At 41.0% G+C, this 24,320-nt stretch overlaps 4 protein-coding genes across 4 annotated transcripts; 1 reads left to right on the top strand and 3 right to left on the bottom strand.

Moving 5' to 3' along the window:
• Nucleotides 1–228: 228 nt before the first annotated feature.
• Nucleotides 229–4,807, bottom strand: LOC129581534 (probable acyl-CoA dehydrogenase 6). Its single transcript, XM_055472664.1, has 8 exons — nucleotides 4,366–4,807; nucleotides 2,114–2,234; nucleotides 1,842–1,971; nucleotides 1,536–1,642; nucleotides 1,281–1,451; nucleotides 1,031–1,204; nucleotides 803–964; nucleotides 229–491 (listed from the first exon to the last, which is right to left on the bottom strand). The coding sequence occupies exons 1-8, from the start codon at nucleotides 4,624–4,626 to the stop codon at nucleotides 241–243; spliced, it is 1,377 nt and encodes a 458-aa protein (XP_055328639.1). The 5' UTR covers nucleotides 4,627–4,807; the 3' UTR covers nucleotides 229–240.
• A 905-nt stretch (nucleotides 4,808–5,712) lies between these two features.
• On the bottom strand, nucleotides 5,713–9,085 carry LOC129581654 (DNA repair endonuclease XPF-like). Its single transcript, XM_055472857.1, has 3 exons — nucleotides 8,663–9,085; nucleotides 7,843–8,439; nucleotides 5,713–7,628 (listed from the first exon to the last, which is right to left on the bottom strand). The coding sequence occupies exons 1-3, from the start codon at nucleotides 8,938–8,940 to the stop codon at nucleotides 5,903–5,905; spliced, it is 2,601 nt and encodes an 866-aa protein (XP_055328832.1). The 5' UTR covers nucleotides 8,941–9,085; the 3' UTR covers nucleotides 5,713–5,902.
• Nucleotides 9,086–9,321: 236 nt separating this feature from the next.
• LOC129581617 (T-complex protein 1 subunit eta-like) lies at nucleotides 9,322–12,482 on the top strand. Its single transcript, XM_055472807.1, has 8 exons — nucleotides 9,322–9,545; nucleotides 9,622–9,891; nucleotides 10,209–10,334; nucleotides 10,485–10,709; nucleotides 10,951–11,115; nucleotides 11,187–11,473; nucleotides 11,576–11,916; nucleotides 12,091–12,482. The coding sequence occupies exons 1-8, from the start codon at nucleotides 9,543–9,545 to the stop codon at nucleotides 12,312–12,314; spliced, it is 1,641 nt and encodes a 546-aa protein (XP_055328782.1). The 5' UTR covers nucleotides 9,322–9,542; the 3' UTR covers nucleotides 12,315–12,482.
• A 2,677-nt stretch (nucleotides 12,483–15,159) lies between these two features.
• On the bottom strand, nucleotides 15,160–22,954 carry LOC129581525 (heparan sulfate glucosamine 3-O-sulfotransferase 2-like). Its single transcript, XM_055472654.1, has 2 exons — nucleotides 22,150–22,954; nucleotides 15,160–15,959 (listed from the first exon to the last, which is right to left on the bottom strand). The coding sequence occupies exons 1-2, from the start codon at nucleotides 22,761–22,763 to the stop codon at nucleotides 15,338–15,340; spliced, it is 1,236 nt and encodes a 411-aa protein (XP_055328629.1). The 5' UTR covers nucleotides 22,764–22,954; the 3' UTR covers nucleotides 15,160–15,337.
• Nucleotides 22,955–24,320: the final 1,366 nt, after the last annotated feature.

Genomic DNA, 24,320 nt, shown 5'->3' with positions numbered 1-24,320 from the left:
AAATTATTTTATTTTCAAAGGAATGCGCAGCAAATGACTCAAACATAACGAAACCATTCGCAAGACAACCGATGTAGTCAAGTGAGCGCAATGTTCGTAATCAAAATTAGTACTTATTCTAAAATGCTACAGATAACAGCTTCCTTATCTGCAGATTAGATGACACCCAATTTATCGCAAAAGATAAACCTTTCAACGAAATGTAACACACGTGCCAACAAGAGAATATCAAAACAATGTTCACTTCCTAACTCTCTCTGGTATGATTCCCATAGATTTGGCAATAATCTGGAGCATTATTTCATCACTGCCACCAGCAATACTGAGCGCTCGGGTATCTCGATAGAACCGACTCACGAGAACCTCCTCCGTGTATCCCATTCCTCCCCAAAACTGCAGACATTTATCTCCAACGATCCGAGTTAAACGACCGGCTTTCAATTTGCACATGCTGGCCAGAAGCGTCACATTATCTCCTTGCAGGTAGTTGGCTAAAACCGAGTATATGTATTTAGTGCGTTCTTCAAAATTCAAAACCATCAGCTGAAAAACGCTTTTATTGTAATAACATCATTTACAAATGTCGTACGTAAAACGGTCTTACGGTTGTATGTAAAAATACATAAATCAGGAATCTTTCTTTTGAAGAAAGTACTAAAAGAGTTTTGAATTTATAACGAATTTATCTTTTTATGAAATATTATGACCGGACAACTACTACACCCCATTCCACCTGGATATCTACTGGATCTATCTATTCCACCTGGATTAAATCCTAAACTGACCATGAGTCTTCACATACCTACTGCACGATACACTAAAGCTCGCAATGCTTCAACTTCGCTCTGCAGTTCTGCAAGGGTAAAGTATACGATCTGATTGCTCAAAACAGGAACACCAAAAGCCTTCCGATCCCGACAATAGTCCGCCGTATGCTGAATTACGCGATCCATAGCTAATAAACCTGGAAACACCAAAAACAATTTTTTCGGGCTAATTACACTTGAGGTTCTGCAAGATTTCTCCTAACATGAAGCAGCGCTCCATAGCCGTTCTTCCTGGAATTGCTCCATCTGATAAATGAATCCCATTCCCGGGTCTCCCAGTAGGTGCGACTGTGGGACTTTCACGTCTTCAAAAAATATCTGAGCAGTATCAGAAGATCGATTTCCCAATTTAAGAATTTTTTTAGCCACTGTTACTCCTGCAAATTAAACTCAAATTAAACTCAGTTACGCTGTAATTAAACATCTTTAGTATAAGTATCTGCGCAAACGAACCAGGTGTCTTTTTTGGAACAATGATCAAGGATTTGCTTAAATGTTTCGGCTGATCTTTTTCCGTGTTGCAAAGCAAACAAATCCAGTCGGCTTGTGCTCCATTTGTAATCCACATTTTGTGTCCGTTAATTACAAAATCATCGCCTTTTCGCACGGCAGAGGTTTTGATATCTACAAATGCAGCCATAAAAAATTAAAAACCAGAAATCAAAAGACACAGCGTTCTTCAAAAAAATTTATGTACAGTATACCAACTTGCAACATCAGATCCAGCTTCCACTTCACTTACTCCGACGCAAGCTACCATATCACCACGAATAGCGGGCTCCAGAAAAGATTTCTTCAATTCATGCGTGCCGTATCTGTGAGAGAATTTTGAAGTTTTCACTCAAACCTCCATTATATTATTTTAAATTATCTCATGATTTGAATCCGGAGAGCTAGTTCTACATAAACAATTTTGAAACTGAAAATGACAAGATATACGAGTACAAAATCGCAAACATAAAAACAACGTACGCAAACCGCTGGAAACCACCACATCAAAAATTTGACGCTCACTTCGCAAATGCCGGTGTCGCCATGTCTGTATGAACTCCAAAGGCGCTGGATACTCCTCCGGAATTGATACGGCCTAATTCTTCAGCCATCGCCATGTTGTAAGAAAAGTCCAATCCCATTCCACCGTACTCTGAAAGCAGTAGGTACAAACGTGAACCAACTTAAAAAATTTAATAATAACACTTAATAACACTCAAACAGTACAAGAATGAAATAACAACATTATTAAAATACAGTATTGCTAAAAGCCTAAACAGAACTTTCTCACTTACCTTCCGGCCTATTTAAACCAAGTAGCCCAGCATCTCCGAATTTTTTGAAAACCTGATGAGCCGGAAACTGTCCGATCTCTTCCCACTCATCCACGAAAGGGTTAATATCAGTATCGATTAGCTGCAAAAAATGTGAAGCTATGACGCTAGAAACAACACCGTCACAAGGGTAATAAACAATAATTAATAATAATAATATTGTTTAAAATCTACTTGCAGTTAGACTAATGTGTGCACATATAAACGGTAGATACATAACAGAAAAAGCTGTTTCTCGAACCGAAATACGTGCTATAAAGTAAAAGAGCGAAAAAACGCTAACCAACAAAAAATCGCACCCGTGACGGAATATGGTGTACAGTAGCAGCGTAGTACGTACTTCTGTATATCTGTACTCGTACTTTACGGCTATATTTTTGTACTTTCTCGCAGTTTCTCTTTTGTGTTCGGATCTACTTTTGGTTGTTTCTACACGGAGGCGCTTCGCGCCTATATAAGTCCGAGAGTTGCAGTATTTTGACGATTAGTTGGTTCGCATTCGAAGTTTTGGCAGTGTCGGAGTTTTTCTATTAGAAAGTAATCTGAGCACTACGAATGCGGAACCGAATACGAACACGGATAGAAATCGTGTTCGTAAGCGCATCCGAGATCTGATTATGCATTCGGACCGAACCAGATGTCGAAACGGTTAGGTACCGATGATTTCGGCCATCTACACTTCGGTTACGCTGATTATTTCGGCAACCATTCCCATTCGACCACATTATATTTAAGTTGAGTTTTACCAATTTAATTATTAATAATTAAAAATTTGCAGACATGCAATCTAGTAAGAAGATTACATGAATGCGTCGACGCATTGTTGCCAACTTTTATCTGTTTACATAAAATCTCATCAATACTTACTTTTATTAGAAAAGAAGCCAACAAATAAAGCTAATATCTATTACCTAAGTGTATTGACGCGTTGCGTAATGACGCGGTGCGTTGCGGTGTGTCTACCTGATACTGTAACAGATCATGTATCAGTTCAGATTCAGAAAAAGTAACAAACTTTGTTGGAACAGAACACAAATTACCCCACGTTCACTTGCAGCTTCAGCTCACCATCACCCTCTCATAATTCAAAAAATTAATGTAACAGAAGAAAACGTATGATCGAAGAAACCAAAGATACTTTAAAAATTTAAAAAACGTAAAAAAACTGACAAAAACAAATAGTTTCTTTTCTTCAAAAAACTGTAAAATCTCAGGTCAAGCTGTGCATGTATGGTCCGTATTGTTGTGGCGTCCTCGGGGACCCGGGTTTTCTTGTAAATTGTAAGCAAGCAGCTTACAATTTACAACAAACACTAAGTAACAACTTGACACAAGAAAAATAGAAGCCAGAATGTCATGTAGCCAAAATAACCGTGGCCGAAAAGAGTGCGGACCGAAGTGAGCAAAGCGAATTGTATGTTGCCGAAGTGATAACAAGTGCCCGAAACGTAGCGCGGCCGAAGTGGTCAGGTAAAAACTGCTTCAGACCGGAAGGGATCAACCGCCCAAGTCGGCGACTGCAAGCTAACTAGCTGCACTCGATCCAACTGCTTTTAAAATTTTCCGATTGGTCGGTAGAGCTCGATGCGTATGCCTGTACGACTCGTACAAGTTGCATTTTTAAACGTAATTTCAGTTGCGATACCTCATGTCAATTAAAAATTTGTTTTTAAATTGTGAAAAGAGTTTTCAAAAACTTTTTAAGCTCATAAAAAAGAGGAATGTTTTCTCTACTTAAAATCCAAAGCAAACGGAATTCCATCAAGACAGGCAGAATCGACAGCTATCCGGAGACATGCTACGATTCAAAGCTTAAATTTCGTGCTTTACGGAAGGTTTACGAAACGAATAGGGCTATGACGTAGGCAAAAGAGGCGGGGATTCGTATTCGGAACCGCATTCGTAGTCTTCAGATTGCTTTCTATTAAAATATATCGTCGGAATGCAGTGTGAGATTCTCACTTCGCGTAGTTTGCAGCTTACACATATTTCTTGGCTATGCCACATTGAAATTATCAGCTCATTCTCTGTCGTTGAGTCAGGTCGGTAGGATTGATATTACGGTATTATCCCTATCGTACTCGTCTCTCCGTCACCCGCGTAGTGCACATCTCACAAACTTACAAAAAGACGAGACAGTAGCCACAAAACAGCCAACTAAGCACTGTAGTAGTTAGTATGTCTGTGGCAGTGTGGCACTTTGTGCCACATACCTTTTTCACGAGTTCCCGAATTTCATCGTGCTGTTTGGTAAAAATAACATCTCGTTTCCCTTCGCTCGGCCCGCTATTATCGTCGGATACGGTTTGCTGGATCGGATTTGAGTGTCGAAACGAAGTTGCGGAAATAAGTCGCACAGGTGTGCAGGTTTTAACTGGGAAGGCATTACGTCTGCAGGGCTGACTCCCAGTCAGTAAACGGGAAGAATAAAAAGGAATTTTCAACTGAGACAAAAGCCTAGAAGCCATTGCCATTTCACCATAAAAATCTTGTAAACCAGTCGTATTTGGCTAATGGTTCAAATATTCAGAAAGGCATCCACAGCGTCCAAAAATTTTTGTTTCAAAAACATCCATATGTCAAGTTGTCAACTATTTCCTTATTACTTTTATGAGTTTTATAACTTGCTTTATGGTCAAAACTGCTTTACTCACAATCAGTTTTGTATTGCTCTGTAATACTAGTACCAAGGCTTTTTAAACTACGCTGCTATATATCTGATGTAACTACGCTGCTAGCATTAATAAGCAGCTTTGTTGCTCATTGAGCAACCGCATTTCGGGAGAGGGCTGCAAATAGCTGAATAAAACTCTCTGGCCTCTGTAATGCGGACTGCGGAGCGATGTTCTTACGTTAGCAGCAGCATCCTAAAAATTAAAATAGCTGGTGTGCGGTACTGACCAGTGGTCAACATCAGCTGCGCATTTACGAGATGGGCATCGGAGACCGAAAACGAAGTTGAACCATGCTTGACTCTTTCGAGTCCCTGCGAAAGTTGGTGTTGCCTTGGGAGTTGGAGCTGGAATACAAAACCAACAATAACTGGATTGCGGCGGCTCTCAAATCGCTACAAATCAGGGATAGTTTGCATTGCAGAGGCAATAAAAATGGCAAGCGGTCTGAGTCAGACCCCGTCTGGTCTGCAGACCGTCCTCTGCAACGCTCTGCAGCCCGGTCCAAATCGCCTTTTTGAACATGTAGGTCCTGGTCGTCTGCTGCGCTCCCTGCTCCCTGTCAAAAGACACAGGAGAGGGCAAAGTCGCTCGGACTGGTCAAAACGCATATGGTCTGAGTGTAGAGCGCAAGTGGAAGAGCAGTCCACATGTACCCCGTTTCCCTATTGTTATTGTATGCGATGGCGCACGTTTTGTTTCGCAAGTCTTTTTCAAGCAGCAGACCAACGACGTCTTTCTGTGCCAGACGGCAGCGGCATTTGGAATGCAAACGTTGGCTGCTCTGCAGCGATTCAGAGCCGCCGCAATCCAGTTAATGAGGGTAAAACTGCTACAAAAATGGATGTCTTATGTACACTGCAAGCTTCATTTTTGCAGACGCCGAGAAGTATGCTTATTAACACGAAGACTTTTTATCACAGAAAAATTAGAGGATAGACAGGGAACCATAGACTGCTTTCAGCTTCGTAAAAAAAACCACAACCATTCCATGCCATAACGATTCATAATGCGCCGCACTAACCAGATGTTAGTAAATCATATACAGAAGTCACTTTCTCTAACTGTCAATCTGAAGTTACAATCTCTTTCCAAATCTATATTTTGTTTTGGGCTTGTTTCTTTGATTGCTTTCATCATGCTTTTCCTCGTACTCCATGTGTAAAAATCCATGTAACTTCTCTGCATCGGAAGCACTTCCCAAAATGTCTTTAAGTTCGGGTTCTGTTAATTTGCACAAGGCCGCAATACTGTCCACTCGATTCATGATGCCCAAGTAATTCTTCTGCGTAACTCCAGGCATCTTCAGTAACATCTCCTGCGGTCCCAGATTGTACTTTTCAAACGCCGCCGTTGCTTCCTGCTCCGATGAAACTGTGACCGCCTTTGTAGGGTCTGGTTCTGTACGACCCAACTTAATCTCCTGGAACAGTTCCGCCGTGGCATATGGACTGGAACACCATAGTATTCGCAGTTTGGGAAAGTGCAGCGTCAGTAAGACTAACTTATTGGAGACATCCTTCAGCGTGGTCTCCTTCGCGTAATTTCCATTTAGGCTAAAAGATTTGTTCTGATCGAACTCGATTAACAGCACTGGGCACCTATAAAATCTCGTCAACTGTGTAGCTTGAGAATACAGCCTTCCGCTATTAAGAGATCCAATCAAGTCATTAACGGATTTTCTTTCAACACAGATATCCGGCGTCAGAACATAATCTCCCACTTCGAGTGTTACAGGATGAATATCAATCCCTCTGCGGTGGAGTAGCGACGGTAATTCACTACCAAACTCCCTCATGTCTACAATCACTCGGGGTTGTTCCATTTGGGCGGGACTGACCAATCCTCCTTGGCGGGTATTCAATTGCACCGCGAATGCCACATCCCGGTACAAATCCGCAGTCATATCTTCCGGCAACGCCATCGTACCCTTCTCCCGAATTAAATGTTCAAAAGCCTGCTTCTCAATGCGCAACGTGGTCAAATATCGCTGTTCTTCGACCGAATCCGCGTACATGACAAAGTACACCCGCAGCGGCAAAGACGGGTGTGTGGCTTTGTGAACTTCAATCTGCCGTACTACCGTCATGTCCAGATCGTACAAAACAATGTACCGAGGAAGAAATCTCAGCATGACGCGGACAATTTCGAAGGCTTTTTCATTTGATGAAAATAAAGGATGGAAAACTACAGCAGACGGGCTTAGAGTCTCGTATTCAATCACATCGCTCCATAACACCATTTCCGTCTGCAAATCCCACTGGTCGCCAACGCTCAGTGGTTCGACTGGCTCAGTTTCTTCGCCCTTTTTCCGAGTTCTCTTCATCATTTGTGTCAGCGTGACCTGATCATCCTCCTTCTCAGCTGTTCTCTTTTTGTTTGCTTTGGTAGATCCCTTCAGACCAACCTTCCCGGATAGCGTACTTCTATCCAGAATAGTGTTAATCAGGGCTTCATAGCCCTCTTTCAGTAGTATTCTAAGTTGGCTACAACACCGTTCGTCTGCAGCCAGTATCAATGTTCGGCCAGGGCCCAGTTCAGAATCAAAAAGTTGCTGATTCTGAATTTTAATTTCGGTCATGACATCCTGCAGGGCCTGCCATTTAGAATTCTTTTCAACCACATCCATGGAAATTTCTTTTGATTCTTGTGGCTGTCCAAATACGCGCTCTTGTGACAGGATGAACAGTTTTTCTGCTGGCTCAAGGAATATCCAAGACGAGGCACAGTTTTGTGGGGAAGAACGATTGCGGAGACCGGCAACAAGGTTGTAAAATGTCAGACAGTCATATGATGTCAAATACCTAATGAAACACAGAAAACAAAATTAAATTCGACAGTTTACCAATATAATTACAGTCACTATGTTGGATACCCATAGCTCAGATAACCACTTTTTTCCCAAAAGTTTTACTTAATTAGGTTACAGTTGCAAGTCTAGTTTATTTTTAATTAGGATGATTTTTATTTATTTAGGTTGACTCTGCTTTACGGATATCGAAAGTTCGGAACACTCACATTAATAAAGTGCGAAAAACTTTAAGGTCGGCTATTAACTGTCTGTTTTTCTGCGACAGATGGTGCCACACAGGATCCAGATACAATCCAATCACTTTTTCAAACGATCGACTAATAGCATTTTCCACCGTAATTTCTTCGGTGTCCAAAGTCGGATTGCATCGCCGAACTTCCTTAACACATACGGATATTAAATCCAAAACTGCCATTTGAATGTCACGCATTCTAGCGTTCATCTTCAGCTGTAATTCAATAACTTCCGGTTTGTGTTTATCCAGCGTGTCCAGAACGCTGGCTTCGAAACGCGGCCAGATGTGCAATTTCCGCACAAACAAATTCTTCATGACGCGCTCAACCCGACCAAATCCCTGAGTAAAAGCGTTAGGCGTGTCCGTAAAGGCTTTGATGAAACCTTTCGTATTTTTCTGACGATACAATCGAAGAATAAACGCTTCTTGTGACGATTCGTTAACCTTGTGCGCGCGGTTGATCAGTATCCCCGAAACATGAGCTGCTGGTACTCTGTCAGTCAGGAAATCCACGACAAGGATTCTGGAGCTAACGAACAATGCCCCTCCTTGCAAATATGTGGAATATCTGGAAAAAAATGTTATACAAAGCTGTTCTTCATTCCGTCGTCAACAAAAATCAAAAAAAGGACACCCAGAAAATTAAAGCTTAGCAGTGCGCAATTATTAAATTAAGAGCACCATACAATTTCGATGCCAATAACCCACAAGAGAACTTGATAATTATAATAAATGTAGGTTACTCAATAATTGTTATTGTAAATTAAACAACAAATCAAAATGTGACTTACCGTGCATTTACCGCGATTTCATTGTTGATGCTTTTAGGCAACGGCGACACGTTCATTCGCCTTAATTCATTTATAAAATATTCTTCCTCGGCGGAGCTGACGTTCAATACTAGAACTAGCTGTCCTGGATCACAATAAATTCTAAGGAAGCTAAGAAAGATTCGCTCCAGTCCAAGTCCTTTCGCCATAACAAGCAGGCCATCTTCGTGAAAACAGTCCAAGAAAATCTGTTTTTCATAATCAAGCAAAACGTTTTCGTTCTCGGCCACCGATGCCATGTTCAGCGTTTACCAGCTCCTCTTCAGCGTTCATGAACGCCCTCGAAGGCAGGCCTAAAAGTGCCAAAATAATAAGCAGCCACCAGAACTAAAAGATAAGCAAATTTCGAAAAGATTTAAAAAAATAGTTCAAAACACTATAAAATAACCAACAATTTGACAGAAAAGCGTTTCAGAACCGACAAAACGAATAAACATGCTTGGCTGCGCGCTGATTTTGTACAGATGACACAACCGATCACGCCATGTTTCTAACTGTCGGCTTTCTATAGTACGAACGCTCGGTCTGTGTACATTTAATACAAACGCAAATGCTGCTGCTACTGTACTCCCCCTTTACCGTGATTGGCAACACTTGATGCGCTTGCAGAATCGAAAAACTTGCATGATTTATAAGTTTGTCTTTCGATTGTTATCCGTTTTCGGTTGCTGTTTTAAATTTTAAGTGTATGCTGTATTCCCATTTAAAAATAGAGATTAACAACAGTTCTGGTTTAAGGCAGCTTTGGACTGTTACTTAATTCCTGTTCGTGCGCCAGCGATCTACAGTCGCTACTTTCCGGGTCTAGGGCAGCTTTGTCAAAGAACATCGGAACTTCACAATGGTAAGGAGCAGACTCCCAAATTGGCGACACTGTGGCAGTCTCCTTTTGCCTCGTTTCAAACTTTCTGAATATACAGCCTCCCGCTCCACCCATCATCCTGGCGTTTTCCAACCCGGAAAATGATTTCCGGGGTAAACAGTTGGTGATCAGTAATATCAATGCCTGTCAGATCGTCGCCGACGCTGTGAGGTCCACGTTGGGTCCTCGCGGTATGGACAAGATGATTGTCGAGGGTAACGCCAAGGTAACCGTATCCAACGACGGAGCAACCATCATGAAACTACTGGATGTGGTTCATCCGGCTGGAAAAATGCTGGTGGATATCGCGAAGAGCCAGGATGCTGAAGTAAGTCATATGGTTGTTAAAGCCGTGTACTGTACAGTTTAAACTTTACTGTCTTCATTTTTATGCTTCTTTATCTTTGTGACTTCCCTCTGTGTGGTTTTCTGAGGGGACACCTTGATCTTATTTTCTAGTGGTTTTTGTAGAAATGTATGCCACCTAACTATAAGTAAGTTTTCGTCGGAAAGTTTAATACTTAAAATAATATCGTAATTCTATTTCTTCGACATGTGACAACATTGGTCTCTCCCTGATGAAGGGATTAATGCAGTAGTCTTGCTGTGTGGTTATACCGTTGTTGTTAATTTCTCCTCTTGTAGGTTGGTGATGGGACCACGACAGTGGTTTTGCTTACTGCAGAATTTCTAAAACAAGTCAAGCCTTTTATCGAAGAAGGAGTACATCCACAAGTGATAATCAAAGGTTTCCGGAAGGCAACGGAAATGGTACTGTTAATCATTTGAGCCCCTTCATTTTCGGTGACGCATAATCTTTATTGCAGAATAAGTCACATTTAGTTTACTGTGAAAATATGTGTGGGAATAATATTAATGCACAATATTTTGGAAAACCTCATGTAGACTGTCGATTTTTAGGCTATTGACCGTGTCAAAGAGTTATCAGTGAAAATAAAAAAAGATGATCCAGCCGGATTACGAGCAATTCTGGAACGTTGCGCCCAGACGACTCTCAGCTCAAAACTGCTGTGTGCGAACCGAGAGTTTTTTGCGAAAATGGCTGTAGATGCCGTAATGCTACTTGGTGATTTACTGCCATTGGATATGATCGGTATAAAGAAAATCACCGGTGGTGGACTGGAGGTATGGTGCTTTTTAATTTTTTCCGTTGATTATAATTTTAGTTAGTAGCACAACGGTTTTACATCGAGTTTGCAAAATCTGCAATGAAACTAGAAGAAATTTATCACAGGTTTTTATTATGGATACGTTTTTTAGTCCAAAAACAGTATTTAGTTGAGCTGCCACTTCAGTTTCACTGTTTATCTTTTCTCTTATTATTCTTGAACTTTTATGTAATTGTATTATCTATAATTTGTTGCAGGATTCGATTCTCGTGGCGGGTGTTGCTTTTAAGAAGGCTTTTTCATATGCTGGATTTGAAATGCAACCGAAGCATTTTAAGAATGCATTGATAGCCATATTGAACATTGAACTGGAACTTAAAGCGGAAAAGGATAATGCCGAAGTCCGCGTGGAGGATGTCGATGTAAGATTACAACCAAGATCTTCTGTTCTGTTAAAATCTTGTATAGAATAATCAGGAATTTTTAATTTTAGGAATATCAAAAAATTGTTGATGCCGAATGGCAAATCTTATACAACAAGCTGCAAGCCATCCACGATAGCGGCGCTAAAGTGGTTCTGTCTAAACTGCCGATCGGTGATGTGGCAACTCAGTGGTTTGCCGATCGTGATATGTTCTGTGCTGGACGTATCCCTCAAGAAGATCTCAAACGTGTCCAGAAGGCATGCGGTGGATCCATCCAGACGTCCGTCCAGAACTTATCAAAGAACGAACTGGGGACGTGTGGAGATTTTGAAGAGCGCCAAGTTGGTGGCGAACGGTAGGTGGTGTTGCACCAGTTTGTTCTTCCTTGTTTCTTAAGTTAGACAGTTTTTATTGTCATGTCGGTCTTCACTGTTTCCTTAACTGTTTTCTTTCACAGGTTCAATTTCTTTACGGAATGCCCACTGGCTAAGGCCTGTACGCTCGTTTTGCGAGGTGGCGCGGAGCAGTTTATCGACGAGATGGAACGATCGCTGCATGATGCCATTATGATCGTTCGTCGGGCTCTGAAGCATGACAGTGTAGTAGCGGGTGGCGGAGCCATCGAGATGGAGCTGAGCAAATTTTTGCGAGATTATGCCCGCACCATTCCGGGCAAACAGCAGCTGATCATCAGTGCGTATGCCCGCGCACTGGAATGCGTCCCACGGCAACTGTGCGACAATGCTGGCTTTGATTCCACAAACATCCTCAATGAATTACGCCAGAAGCACGCCCAAGGTGAGAGTTCAGCTGTACGGTGTCAGCCGAACTTTTATTGTGTTTCTACAAATACACGATCATTTCGTGATTGTGGCGGAAAACAGGATATAATAGTACTCGTAGGCTATAGTATGAAGCAGGTTACTAGAGTAGCTTGCATACTTGCATTAGAACATGTACCGATTGTTCTAGGAGCGAAGTGGTATGGGATCAACGTTTTTACCGACGGCATCGCGGATAATTACGCAGCCTGTATTTGGGAGCCATCCCTGGTGAAAATTAATGCACTGACAGCGGCATCGGAAGCCTGTTGTCAGATTTTGTCCGTGGATGAATTGATCAAACACTCCAAGGGTGCTAATGAATATCAGGCTCCTGATGTTTTGCCTGGACGTGGTCGGGGCCGACCGATGTAGCTTGACTACTGACTTCTAGTGTCTCGTTCCTTGTTTTAAGTGAATTGACAGTTTAGTGGATCATTTTTGTAGTCCTGGTTTATTTGTTGTTTCACTGACTTTTAAGGAGTTTCTTGCGAATCAGTGTTTGCATCGTTATTAGTAACAAAAATTCTTCAAAAGAGATAACTCAGCGTTGCTTATTGTAACAACAAAATACTATCAACAAAAATATTTCCGTATATGTTTCGCTGCGTATCTTGCTAGAATTCGTAATCAATTTTCTTGAATGGCTTACTATAATATTATTTTGAAATTTACTTTGTTTTGTTACTATCATACAAGTCTGAGACAGGCTGACGGCTCAAATATTACCTTTTAGCGTGGCCACTGGTCAGCGTTTATCGTGGAAGACAATTCGTAAAAATAAGTAACTGGATATCACGGGTGGATGTAGAAGTGCTGTTGCACTTCAGAAATACTGGCCGTTATAACCAGTGCTGCCCACTTGGAAATTAGAGATACTAGTATTTCAGCGTTAAGTTTGTTTTGTTCTTCAGTGATAAGTTGAGCCCTTCCGGCTTAGCTTGACTACCCGCTTCAGAATGCTTTGGCGAAGACGTTTGGCGTTGCAACATGAAGTGGTCACAACCTTCTACGATCCTCAAGAGTTTTCTTTAATTTTGAAAAGCAATTTTCGCTGCAACTTTGGAGAGCTGTCGCCGGTGCGACTAATCTGAATTACTACTTACGTACCTCATTCCAGACTCGATTGTGGGAGCCGCGTACATCGTAAGATGCCGGCACAATCATAAGCAAGATTTTGATCGACCGTAATTTTGTCATTCCCATTACTTAATTGTTGATTGCTAACATTCATCACCAGCTGATGATTTGTATTGGCAATACAAATCAGTGCAACCTTTAATGTTCCCAGCTAGGTGCATGCATTCACGAACCTACAAAATGTTTAGCTCGATTTATTCTGATTTGTGCTAAAGCTGAAAATGACAAAAATGTACAGGATTATTCATTAACATGGTTAACCAGCTTATCGGCAACTTGCGGTATACAGTAGTTACTTGCGGTATGTTGCTGAATTATGTCGCACGGCAAAGCTGTTTAGCTTTGGCAATTCACCAAAATTAACCTTAATTGAATGACACTTTTATTTAAATTACTAAAAGCTAAATCCTGATGCGGTTAGATAACTGCAGTACGAGAACTTCTATTCATTAAGCGGTAGGTCACGTAAATAATTTTCGATTTGATTTGAGCGCTTCTCGCCAAACCTCCACTGCATTAACATATTTATGCCCTATTTGGCGATTAAAGGAGAGCACTGGCCACTAAGTACTGCAGAATACTTCCGTAATTGGTGCGGGGCATTGGTTTTATGTCCCTGCCATCTTCGGTCGAAAATGTGCCATTCCCAGACATTGACTTTGTGACCAGAGGAAGCCGGGATTTCTCGTAAAGTGGAGTATATGGAAACAGCCGCCGCGGCTACCGGTCAGCTGGCCTCCGAATGGATGGGAAGTGGTTTTTGATTGATGCATCGGTTTCCCGACGGTTCATTTTATTGTCGAAACGGATTAATAAATCCTAATTCCGCTTGGCTGACTGACCAGTTCAATCACGTCACATGTATGGGGCCTTTTTCCAACAGGAAGTCAGTCCAACCGCACACTGTGCACAACTACGCTGGATATGCTATCCCGTCAAATCAGCAACAAACAGAACTTTAGAAAATAATAGAGATTTTAAACTGGCTTCCGGGAAATCTCTCTGCGAAATCACTAGACAGTTATCAACTTTATTATAGAATAATTAACGCTAAATCAAGCGAAACGATCTGATTCGGTACACAAATGCTTTCCGCTTATAGTTGTTGCATCGGTCGTATTAAGACGCTTTTGTTCAGTGGGTCAAAATGCGATCTTCACTGCATTTGACAGATGCACACTCCTCCAATCCTTTTGTGGAATGCGTCACATCATAATAAAACGATTTACTAAAATAAAAAAGTAAAATATGATGTGGCGATAATCAAACATACGTAGGTAATATTCTGTGAAAGTACAGTAGCGAAATTATCGGTGTATTATTGCTCCAGAGTCCGACTAACAACAGCCGGCTGCGTCAGCACTAGTTCTGCCATTAATTTTAAGAACTGAATGTACGTGTTACGGTGCTATTGTCCTGCGGAATTTTCGCTAACAAATTGCCGGATCGACGCGAATTTGATGCCTGAAATTTTGTAGTTGATGCCTGAAACTCACCGGCTAACTTTTACAAAATCACATTTTCGTCGTTTCTGTTTTTGGTTTCCAGTTGCATGGTTGCATAACCAAATTGCATTGATCTGGAATTACATAACTGGCGATTCGGAAATAATAAAATCCTGTAAACAGAAACGTAAACCCCAACAGTTTAATTTTATTGGAAATTATGTAAACATCGTATAATTCTGTATTGCACCCAAATAAGTACATCTGTTCCACAAATTTTCAAACCGGCAGAATAGGAATAATAATATGCCGTCTGCTACAGCTTCACCTTCCCGACATAAGCGCCTCTCCTTCCATGTAAGATGATATCAGAAAATCGGTTGGGATGTTTATCATAAGCATCTACTTAAAACAAAATACGGGGCCCTATCGTTCCCGCTTTAGAGCGTCAACAATCCCCGACCTGCGCAGTGCGCATACAGTGGCCCGGCTAACGCTGAATAATTCAGCCGGCGAGCGGATGACAGCTGTAGACACAGATACGTATCGCGCGTCAGATTTAACTGGCGCAAATCTGCTTCCCTTTGTCATATCCCGGAAATATAATAGCGATATCGGATTTCTATCATGAATTTTAATTGCACTTTCATATAGACATATTTCGGCAACAGCAAAACTTTGGAAAAAACCTGCACAGACAAATTAACTGTATAAAGGCGTTTAAATTTGGCAGGATCGAGTGCGAAGTAGACACATCAATTTTCATTCTGTATTAGAATATTGACAATATTGTTAAAAGTGGGCCATTTATTGCTATAGCCATTGAAAATCCTGCTCCACCATCGAATAAAACTCTCGGTTATGGGGCTTATAAAAATCACGCAATTGCCCAATCACATCCGGATGGATGTGGGGATGTGGACGACCTTTAGATTTGCCCAGACAGCGCGGCCGCACCGGTGCATCCGGCCGGATCAGGCAGGGGAATTTTTTAACGGGGTCATAGTAGAAATGCTCCCCCGTCACCAGCCGGTCCAACTGCAGAAAGGCCTGCACTCGCGCCATCTCCCCCGCTGGATCGGCGATGAGGCCCTCACCGCTGACAAAGAGCAGTTGCGCCGCGGGGAAATACTCCAGCCACTTGGCGGTGTGCCGGGCGTACAGTCCAATACGCAGTGCCCCCCACGAGGTGTCAATCAGCCGGTGTGTACCGTTGGAATAGAAGGCCATCTCGTCGAAGGAGCGCGTGGAGCGGCCCTTACTGCGCGCCTGGGTGTAGTCGCTAATGGCACGTGTGATGGGATCCCGGACGACGATGATCAGTTTCATCTTGGCGTTCATCTCGTAGATGCGCGCCGGGGCGTCGTCGGTGACAAAATAACTGGGTGTCTTCTCTAGTGTTACCATACTCTCATCTGTCAGCGGCATTTGGTTTCTGCAAATCATAACACCAGCGATAGTGTTAGTTAAGTGATTAATTGTCGACAACGGTTGCTTGAATGAACAAACAAGTACAACATTTAACACCGTTCATTGCTACTCGTACTTAACATGATAGCAAAAAGTATTCTAGTCCAGCAATAAATGAGCCAATTATACAGATAATATTTAAATACTCGTTTAAATATATTCATATTTTCTGTCATAAACAAGTGAAACAATGGTTTTCTTTACACATTAATTTTTGTCCTACGTACTGATTCTTGTACTGCATAGATAGGTTTTGGTTGCCAGATTTTTTTGTTAAATGGTTTTCTCGTTGTACGCCTACATACAACCTTGCACCATGCATGCTATAATCTGCGCAGTTAGACGAACTCCTGATCATGTTATTTGTAGACGCTTGAAACGAATTTAAATTTAGATAATAAAGCGATAAAACTGTTGCAATGGCATAAAAAAACACCGCTCATGCGTTTTTTATGTTAATAAGTTATTATTTATTGTTAGCCAATGCTAACGCTTATGCTGCTTTTTACACACTTTTCATAAAGTTACGGCATTGTGAGAAGTAGGTGTGTAATTAAGTGGTCATTGCAGTTCACGTCTGGTACACGTCAAGCCACTTACGAGCACAAAGGTCGATACCGACACCCTAGCCGATTGGATATGACCCGTTCAACGTTAATGAAGTTCCGTATTTACACATTTGTTTGTACAAACTATAAAGAAAATTAGCAATACTATGGGCAAATCGATTACGATATTGACCGAAGGAACATGTGCACATAATATTAATGTATATTTGTGCACTGTAGCTGCAAGTCGGTATAACATTCAAGCCATTCCTCCAAATAGTAATATATGGGCGTGCGTAACTTTCGGAAATAGTAAACTTTTTAAATAATGGAGGCTTGAGTAGTTTCCCTACTAGTTTATGATGATATGTGCAGTCAGTACAATGTACGAGTTAGGCCGGCACAATAAAACAAACCAATCAATTAATTGTAAGAAGAAATGCATCCAAAGTAAAATAATAATATACAGCTACTTTAATTGCTTATGTTATTATAGCAAGTACAAAACAGAAACCGGTACAAATAAACAAGTTGAATCTTTGGTAAGTTAAAAAAAAGTTATCTGTGCATGTCAATATAAATGGCGACAGGACGCCCTTTCCCTTTCGCTACCGGCATCGGCGGCTACGCGAAGGATTATGAAGTGGGAAAATCACCGCTAAAATCACTGATTGACCGCATACGATAGAAAGGAATACTGTTTGCTTCCAACAAATGCTTGAGCGCTAGACAAAAAGGATTAGCATAATGCCAGTCATCTTAACAACACTTACGATCCACTTAGGACTTCATCACAAAATTAGCTTTGTTTCGTTGGCTGGAAAGTTTGACAATGATAGAGCGGCTGCGGTTTCATATCTTTTGATAACAATCGTTCTTCCTGCAATACATACTGTGTCTTCTGCATTCAACGGGCTACAAGATATCTCACAATCACAAAAAAGTGATGTAATTCACAGATGCCGCAATAAATGTTATGTTGTTTCTTATTGCGGACAACTGGATGAATCCTTTGAAAAAATGATAGAGCGTTATGTTTCTAAGGATGGACATCATGATGTGGTTAATCGATTTATTTTCCGTCAGGGTTTCGTGTGGGAATAACTTAGTGAAATCCCAAAATGGTCATGAAATTTAGCAGGCGGTCGTGCCGGGAAATAATCACGACGATGCCCTAAAAATTCCTTCTCGACTGGATAGATAGTCGTAGGACGATACTTGATCCCAGCAGGAACATTAACGAAATAAACTTGGGCCACATCCACTCTATTTGCAATATATACTGCCAGCAAGGACTATTAAGTCAGCGGGGCAAAGTGGCCCACCGGCATCGAAATTTGTTTAGCATCCCACCTAGAAGCCTAAGCAGTTTGCGTTTGACATTATTCCCACAATTGTGATTATCGACAAAATGCAAAACTGCGGTTTAGCTCTGTTAAATTAAATATACCTCAATACTGCAATAAGTTGGTAATCATGCAGTAATTGCGAATGTACTTGCACTTTGCACGAATATTTGGTTAAAATTAAAATTTAGGGTTAATGAAAAACGCACGGCTATACTGAACATAATCCAATTGCAAAAATTAATGAGAAAGTGCATATGGAAGGTACGCACGGTGGAGAACGATAAGCACTCGGTACATAAGCTACGACACGCAGGTGCATCGTTCATGTGTCTCAAAATATGTGGTTGGTACATCTATAATTATTAGTTTTATAAATCGACTAAAATTTATTTTGTTATTGCAAAAGTATTACTTTGTAATATCAATGTCAATCTCCAGACTTCGACTGATGCCGTAAATTATTCCACCTTTCTGACAGTCATGATCGTCGTATTGTGTTCGAGATACTGATCTCCTCAAACAACGAATTATCTGCGCGTGTTCAAGTGAACAAAAAACGTACAATTGCTTCTGGCTCGTTTAATATGTATATTCACTAAAATTTTTTGCCGGTCGACTATTCATGAAATGTCGTCGTTCATTTGATGGGTAGTGGGAGCACTTTTTTGTCAAAGTTAAACCGGCACTTTACTCGGCTACGGCACGTCAGATCAAATTATTGGATTATGGGATACGGTTACCAACCAAATCGACCATATCGATATTTGAAGGCTGACTCGGTAATTTTTCGACCAAGTTTATGTTATTGATACATTTCAAATGTAAACATTTGCTCAAGACAGAAAAATCATAAACTGCACTGCCGCCGAAGATTAACAAGTCGGCTGTAAATACGGTTTAAATAAGCCCTCTTGGCCGTTTTCGTATAATTTGCAAAGCAACAGACCGGAAAAGAAATTAAATATTTTTTGACAAATAATACTGGAGAAATATTATGCATTTAAACACATTATTTCTCACTGAGGTTATCCCCATCAAATTTTTACTTCTCATAAAGCAGATAGTATCCTACTTTTCCGAAAAATCGGGTGTAATATATTATCAATGAAAGCGCATTATGAACTGCAAATGACAAGCATACTTGTCGATTCTTTTTTTATCCAGTTGGCCGGGGCGGTAATAAAGAAATCACTTTCCGCACTTCACCACCCATTTGGGACATGCTAACTAGCGAACATAACTTCCAAATTTCTACCAAATATCAAAAGGGTCTTTTTAAGTATATTTGCGACTGCAGAATGTACAGTAGGGCATCACGAATTATGAAAAGAATATCCGACTCGGTATGCAGTACACACACATGCATGCCGTCATCCATCACTTCTGATGTGTTTGCCATGCATGCTCAGCTGATCACTTTGACGTTCCAGATTTCCAAATACAGGCGAAATCGTCTACACTGTGCGCATCTACAGATATTTGCGTTACTTCTATACATAAAACTGATAGACATTTATTTGGCAATAACACAAGCATTTTGAAACAAATAAAAAACGGAAAGGATTTATCAACCTTATAAATGTTTAACTTGTGTATTTCGTGCGTGGTACAGCGCACGGATATTGTAGGCACTGCATGAAAGGGACACTAAGACATTAATATTAAATGTACTTTGCTTCAGGAAACGGACAAACCGGAAGCTTAGTTCGCTCTTCCTGTCCATCATTAATATTTAATAAGCTTCGCATATGGTCAGCTTGTATAGCGATAAGATTAACAGGATTATTGAATAAACACATAAGGGCTCTTGCGTCTCGTTTCAAGACCTATTCATAATAACGAATTCGATCTTTGTTCTGGCGGATGAGTGGTCAGTCAAAACTGAATCCAAGGCTACTAGCCTGTTTAATGAGTGTGCATCCAAAATGAAATTCTGCATTAATTTTAGCTTCACCACAAATAATTCAGATATCATTAGCAGCACAATTTTGATTGCATAGAAGTACCGACAGCAAAATGCTATTCGGCTTCGAGGAACCTTTTTTGTGTCGCTTATTGCCCCTTTGGGTGCTGTGTGCTTTTTGCCTTTTATTTGCGACGATATTTTTTCTTATTTGATGAATTTTGACCTAGTGGATGTACGTGACAGGAGAGAGGCAGGGAGTTAACCGGCCGGAGGATCATCTGGAAGAATTAAGAAATACTTTTTGCAGATGGGCATTAAGAGGGAACGAGTTTACGCAAGATTAAATCGGATCGATGTTTTACACGATTGCTTACAAGATTTGCTCCCGTCAATCCCATGCACACTACATAAGGACTGGATTGACCAATATGGCCTGATTTTAGCCCAAGTTTTAATCAAAGTTCATTTGCTGGCCGCCCGGCAACAACAACGAGCTGAGCGGGCACATGTTAATCAGACCGCTTTTCCGGTCAGTTTGAAAACTTAAATATCTTCGAGACGCAGCCTTACACCACTATATTGCACATCCTTCAAGATAGTCGACGTAACGCACAGAAGCGATAAATATACTGGTGGTGAAGAAATTCCAATCAACATAAACAGCTGCTTCACGCCGGTCAATCTAGCACAAGGTTACATGATTACAGTTTACGCCAATGTCCGAAGCTATTAATTTTCGGCAGGCGAAAAGTGACCACACACTGCTCACACGAAATTCCGATCACTTTCTTAAATACAGCCAGAATCATGTCCACTGTGTGTACCTTATTGCTAGCTTTGATCTCTAATACATTTTGCCTTGGGAAATACATATGGGTATCCCGGAGCAATATATTCTATGCATACTGAGCGACCTGCAGTGATCTGCGGCTTTCGGAATATACAGCTTCCAACCTGCAAAGATTATCTCAACAGGGGATGGCGTCCTTGCAGCTTGCAGCATTAATACGCGCACAAATTCGAATGCTATGGCAATAAGTCATATTTCAGATAAGTTTGTCAGCAAGATTGCAACTCAACTTAACAAACTGCAGCTGCGCTGTTTAAAATGGAAGCACTTTAATTTTCTCATCATCGAGGTTTTATATTTTTATTTAACAAAAGTCTTTGTATTGTTCAGATGCTATTATAAATCCTACCCATAAGGACAAAGGCTGTTACAATCCGGTATGCGAATTATCAATCATCAAAAAATTTTGAAAAGTCGTAAAATTCTGCGTTATGGTAGATAATAACCAATTTATTTAGATTAAAAAAGCCATCGGATAAATTTCAGTCTGGATATGACAGGGTCTAGATTGGCTTGACCTGAATGTTTCTAAACAGTATTAACTCTTCAATATCTAGTTTGCAAAAATCTAGACACGTGCCCTGTCAAGTTCCGTTCTGGCATAAGCAGGGATTTTTAACTGAAACGTTTTGGTGAACGGATGCCGGCTGCAGGAATCCACCGGCAGTAGTTGTACTGCATACATTTTTCATTATCTCGGAGGATAAATGACCGTTTGGAAGATTAACATGCACCCTTTTCTCCGCGCTACCGGCTCTGACACACCGGTTCAGTTAATCTTGCTTTAGCAAACTTACCGCTTGACTAACCAAGTGACTTGTGACTCTTATCAGTCATTTAATCGGACAGTGGTCAGTCAAGGTGCTTGAGGCATGCAAACTATTACTCAAAGTATCCCATTTCGCTTTGCCATCCTAAAGTATTCACCTTAAGTGACTATCCACATATCTCCGTCTAGCTAGTGCCGCGTACAAGTGAGAAAATAATGCCGCTAGACTGCTCCTTCGCAAAAATTAGCATATGGTGCAAAGAGTCATAATCGGCGTCGCGGCTACAAAGAGTTATTTCCCAGTTATAATTGTAGAGCGCACACGCTACTCATTCACCGTTATGTTCAGCGCTTGCTTATTAAACTAATTAGCTGGAGCCAAAGCCAGTTTTCAGTCTTATTCATAGACATGAAATGACTGTGTCATCCAAGTTGATCCAACCAAGCTATTTTTGCAAACAGCAATCGGTTAAGGTCATTGCTAGTCTGATTAACGCTAGCTCATTTTAATTGCTATATATAATACTTTTTCTAGATCCTAAAGTTTTAATAAGGGGTTAGAAAAAATTATTTTCAAAGTTTTACAAGACTGTTCGCTTCCGCGCTAGAACCACTTTTATCCCCTTTTAGGTAATCTGCACGTTTGCAAAACGTGGTGCGAAATTTTTGTGGTTTCGTTATCGGTTCATATTAATTAGGTAGCACACTTTGTTTACTGTGAATAAGCACGCACCTGTACCACTCAATGCCACGCTCATAGTGTCGATCGAAAAAGTGCATTTCCGCTCCAGGTGCTCGCACTTGTGGATGCATCCTAATGTACTCCAGTAATGCCCGGGTGCCTCCCTTTTTAACGCCAATGATTAAAGCTTGTGGTAGTCGACGAGCAGTCTTTAGGGACTGATTGTCAACGGTCAGCCGGTGCTCTGGGTCAGATCTCGCTGGAAACGATACACTAGGGATTTCATCTGCGGCTGTGTCGCTATCGACGATTCCAGAATTCCATAATGCTGACCAGCTATACACTTCGATGATATGTTTATGTCGTCTTGGAATATAATCCACATACAGGAGAAAACAATAGGACAAAAAGCATAATACGAGAATTAGCAGTGCAATTACAAAAGCCGACTGCACAAGAGTTGTCAGCTTCCTTCTGGATTGATCGTCTTGATTAACACGTTTTCGCAGATGAATCACCGGAAGACGGACACAGCCACTTTTTATGCTGGCGAGCAAAGAATCCGGTGTAATATAAAGTGCATCCGGAAAGGTTAGTGGCTCAGATGCCGGTTTGATATCCACCAGCAACGATCGATACGGAGAGTGTCCGGAAGTTCGAAACATGCTGACCGTTGGTTATACCGCCACAATCAAGCAGTTTCGCCACAATATTCGCCACAATAGTCGGGTTGGCGGAACAGAATCATGCTTTTTACACTTTTTGGACTGCATGCAAGGTTTTGCTGCCCTTCGAAAATACGAAATGCCAATGTCAGTTATTCATGCTGCTACGGCCAAGCCGCTTTTATGAACTGCCTGATCGTATCCAAACGATTACAGATTGGCGTTTTTACGAGCGGGAACAGCTGAATGACGAGTGGGCGAATCATGACTGAAAGCCGCACCGACAGTCACGCCCTGTCTACGGCTATAATGCTCAGTTCGTAAACTTGTGATCGGTTCCATAATTATCTCAACTTCGAGTTACGGGTTACGAAGTTGTCAGAAATGTTATTTTATTAATAGTAAAAATAATAGTGTAAAGGTAATCCGATTGCATTTGTATGTATATATCTATACAGACTATACGTAGCTAATTAGCACATGCACAACAAATCGTTCTAATAGGATTTCTGTTTGTGCGAGAGAATCCGTTTGCCTACAAGGCTACAATATGTATTTATCGTTAAAAGTGAGCAAGTAGTACGAGAACGGCAACAATTTTCACGAATCGGCTAAAATTAAGTTCTTTATTCAATTCAATTCTATCAGCATAAAATTTTATAAAATTTTCTTAGAAGATAAGATCTCTTTGATAGCACCCGACGCTATGGGTCACATATATAAAGAAGCAAATGATAGCCACATATTCAACTGGTACGTAAGAAAAAGAGCTGTTTTCTGCAATATATATTAATACTAGTTTAGTTTAAATTACTCATTGAGCAGACAAACACTTGAGGTACTCGAAGTTAGGTGAAGAGAACATTAATCCTAAATAACAACAAAACCACTGTAGTATATGAAAACTAAAAATTAAAACCATTGTAGGATGTACTTTAGTTCAGTAGGACGGACTGAACTACAGCCAAAAACTTCACACTGCCATTATTTTCCCACACCAGTTATTTTATCAGTCAAAAATTTCAGCTAAAACATGTTGAAAATCTTAAGTATAATTTGTGAAATTGGTTCGTATGCAGTATATTAACTTGACGTGCCAAGCTGCTCTACCCTCATAAATACTTCGGTGTTTGCGGATAATATGACCAGTGGGTAATTTTGGTTATCGGTTCAGCCCACTGAAAGTTTGCGTCTGCACACCGGCTGATGGCGTGCGATTATTACGCGTGGGAATATCATCGTTTAATGAAGCTAATTTGAATATAACGCGAAGAAACCTGATCCAGCTAAAATATCCCACTGAGAGGGTGATTACAGCGCCTCGCTGAAGCGAATGCAGTGCTACCTGAATGGAATTAGGTGGGTATTCGGTAGCTTTCGCACCTTCTGTCCGAACCTCCATTCGACTGTCCAACAAAAGAAAGATGCGTTTTACCGGCCATATGCAAAGCGCTGCGGGGATAGCGTCTGTTTGGTCTCATCTGGACCCCAAGCTGAGATATTCGGAACCGGCATCATAAAAGAATCCATTTCAACCTACTGATTCCAGCCGCTAAA

The sequence above is a fragment of the Paramacrobiotus metropolitanus genome, unplaced genomic scaffold (genome assembly GCF_019649055.1).
Source record: "Paramacrobiotus metropolitanus isolate TYO unplaced genomic scaffold, Prichtersi_v1.0 Parri_scaffold0000006, whole genome shotgun sequence".
In the NCBI taxonomy this organism is placed as follows: Eukaryota; Metazoa; Tardigrada; class Eutardigrada; order Parachela; family Macrobiotidae; genus Paramacrobiotus; species Paramacrobiotus metropolitanus.
The sequence above is the reverse complement of the archived record's forward strand: the minus strand, read 5'-3'. Positions and strand labels throughout refer to the sequence as shown.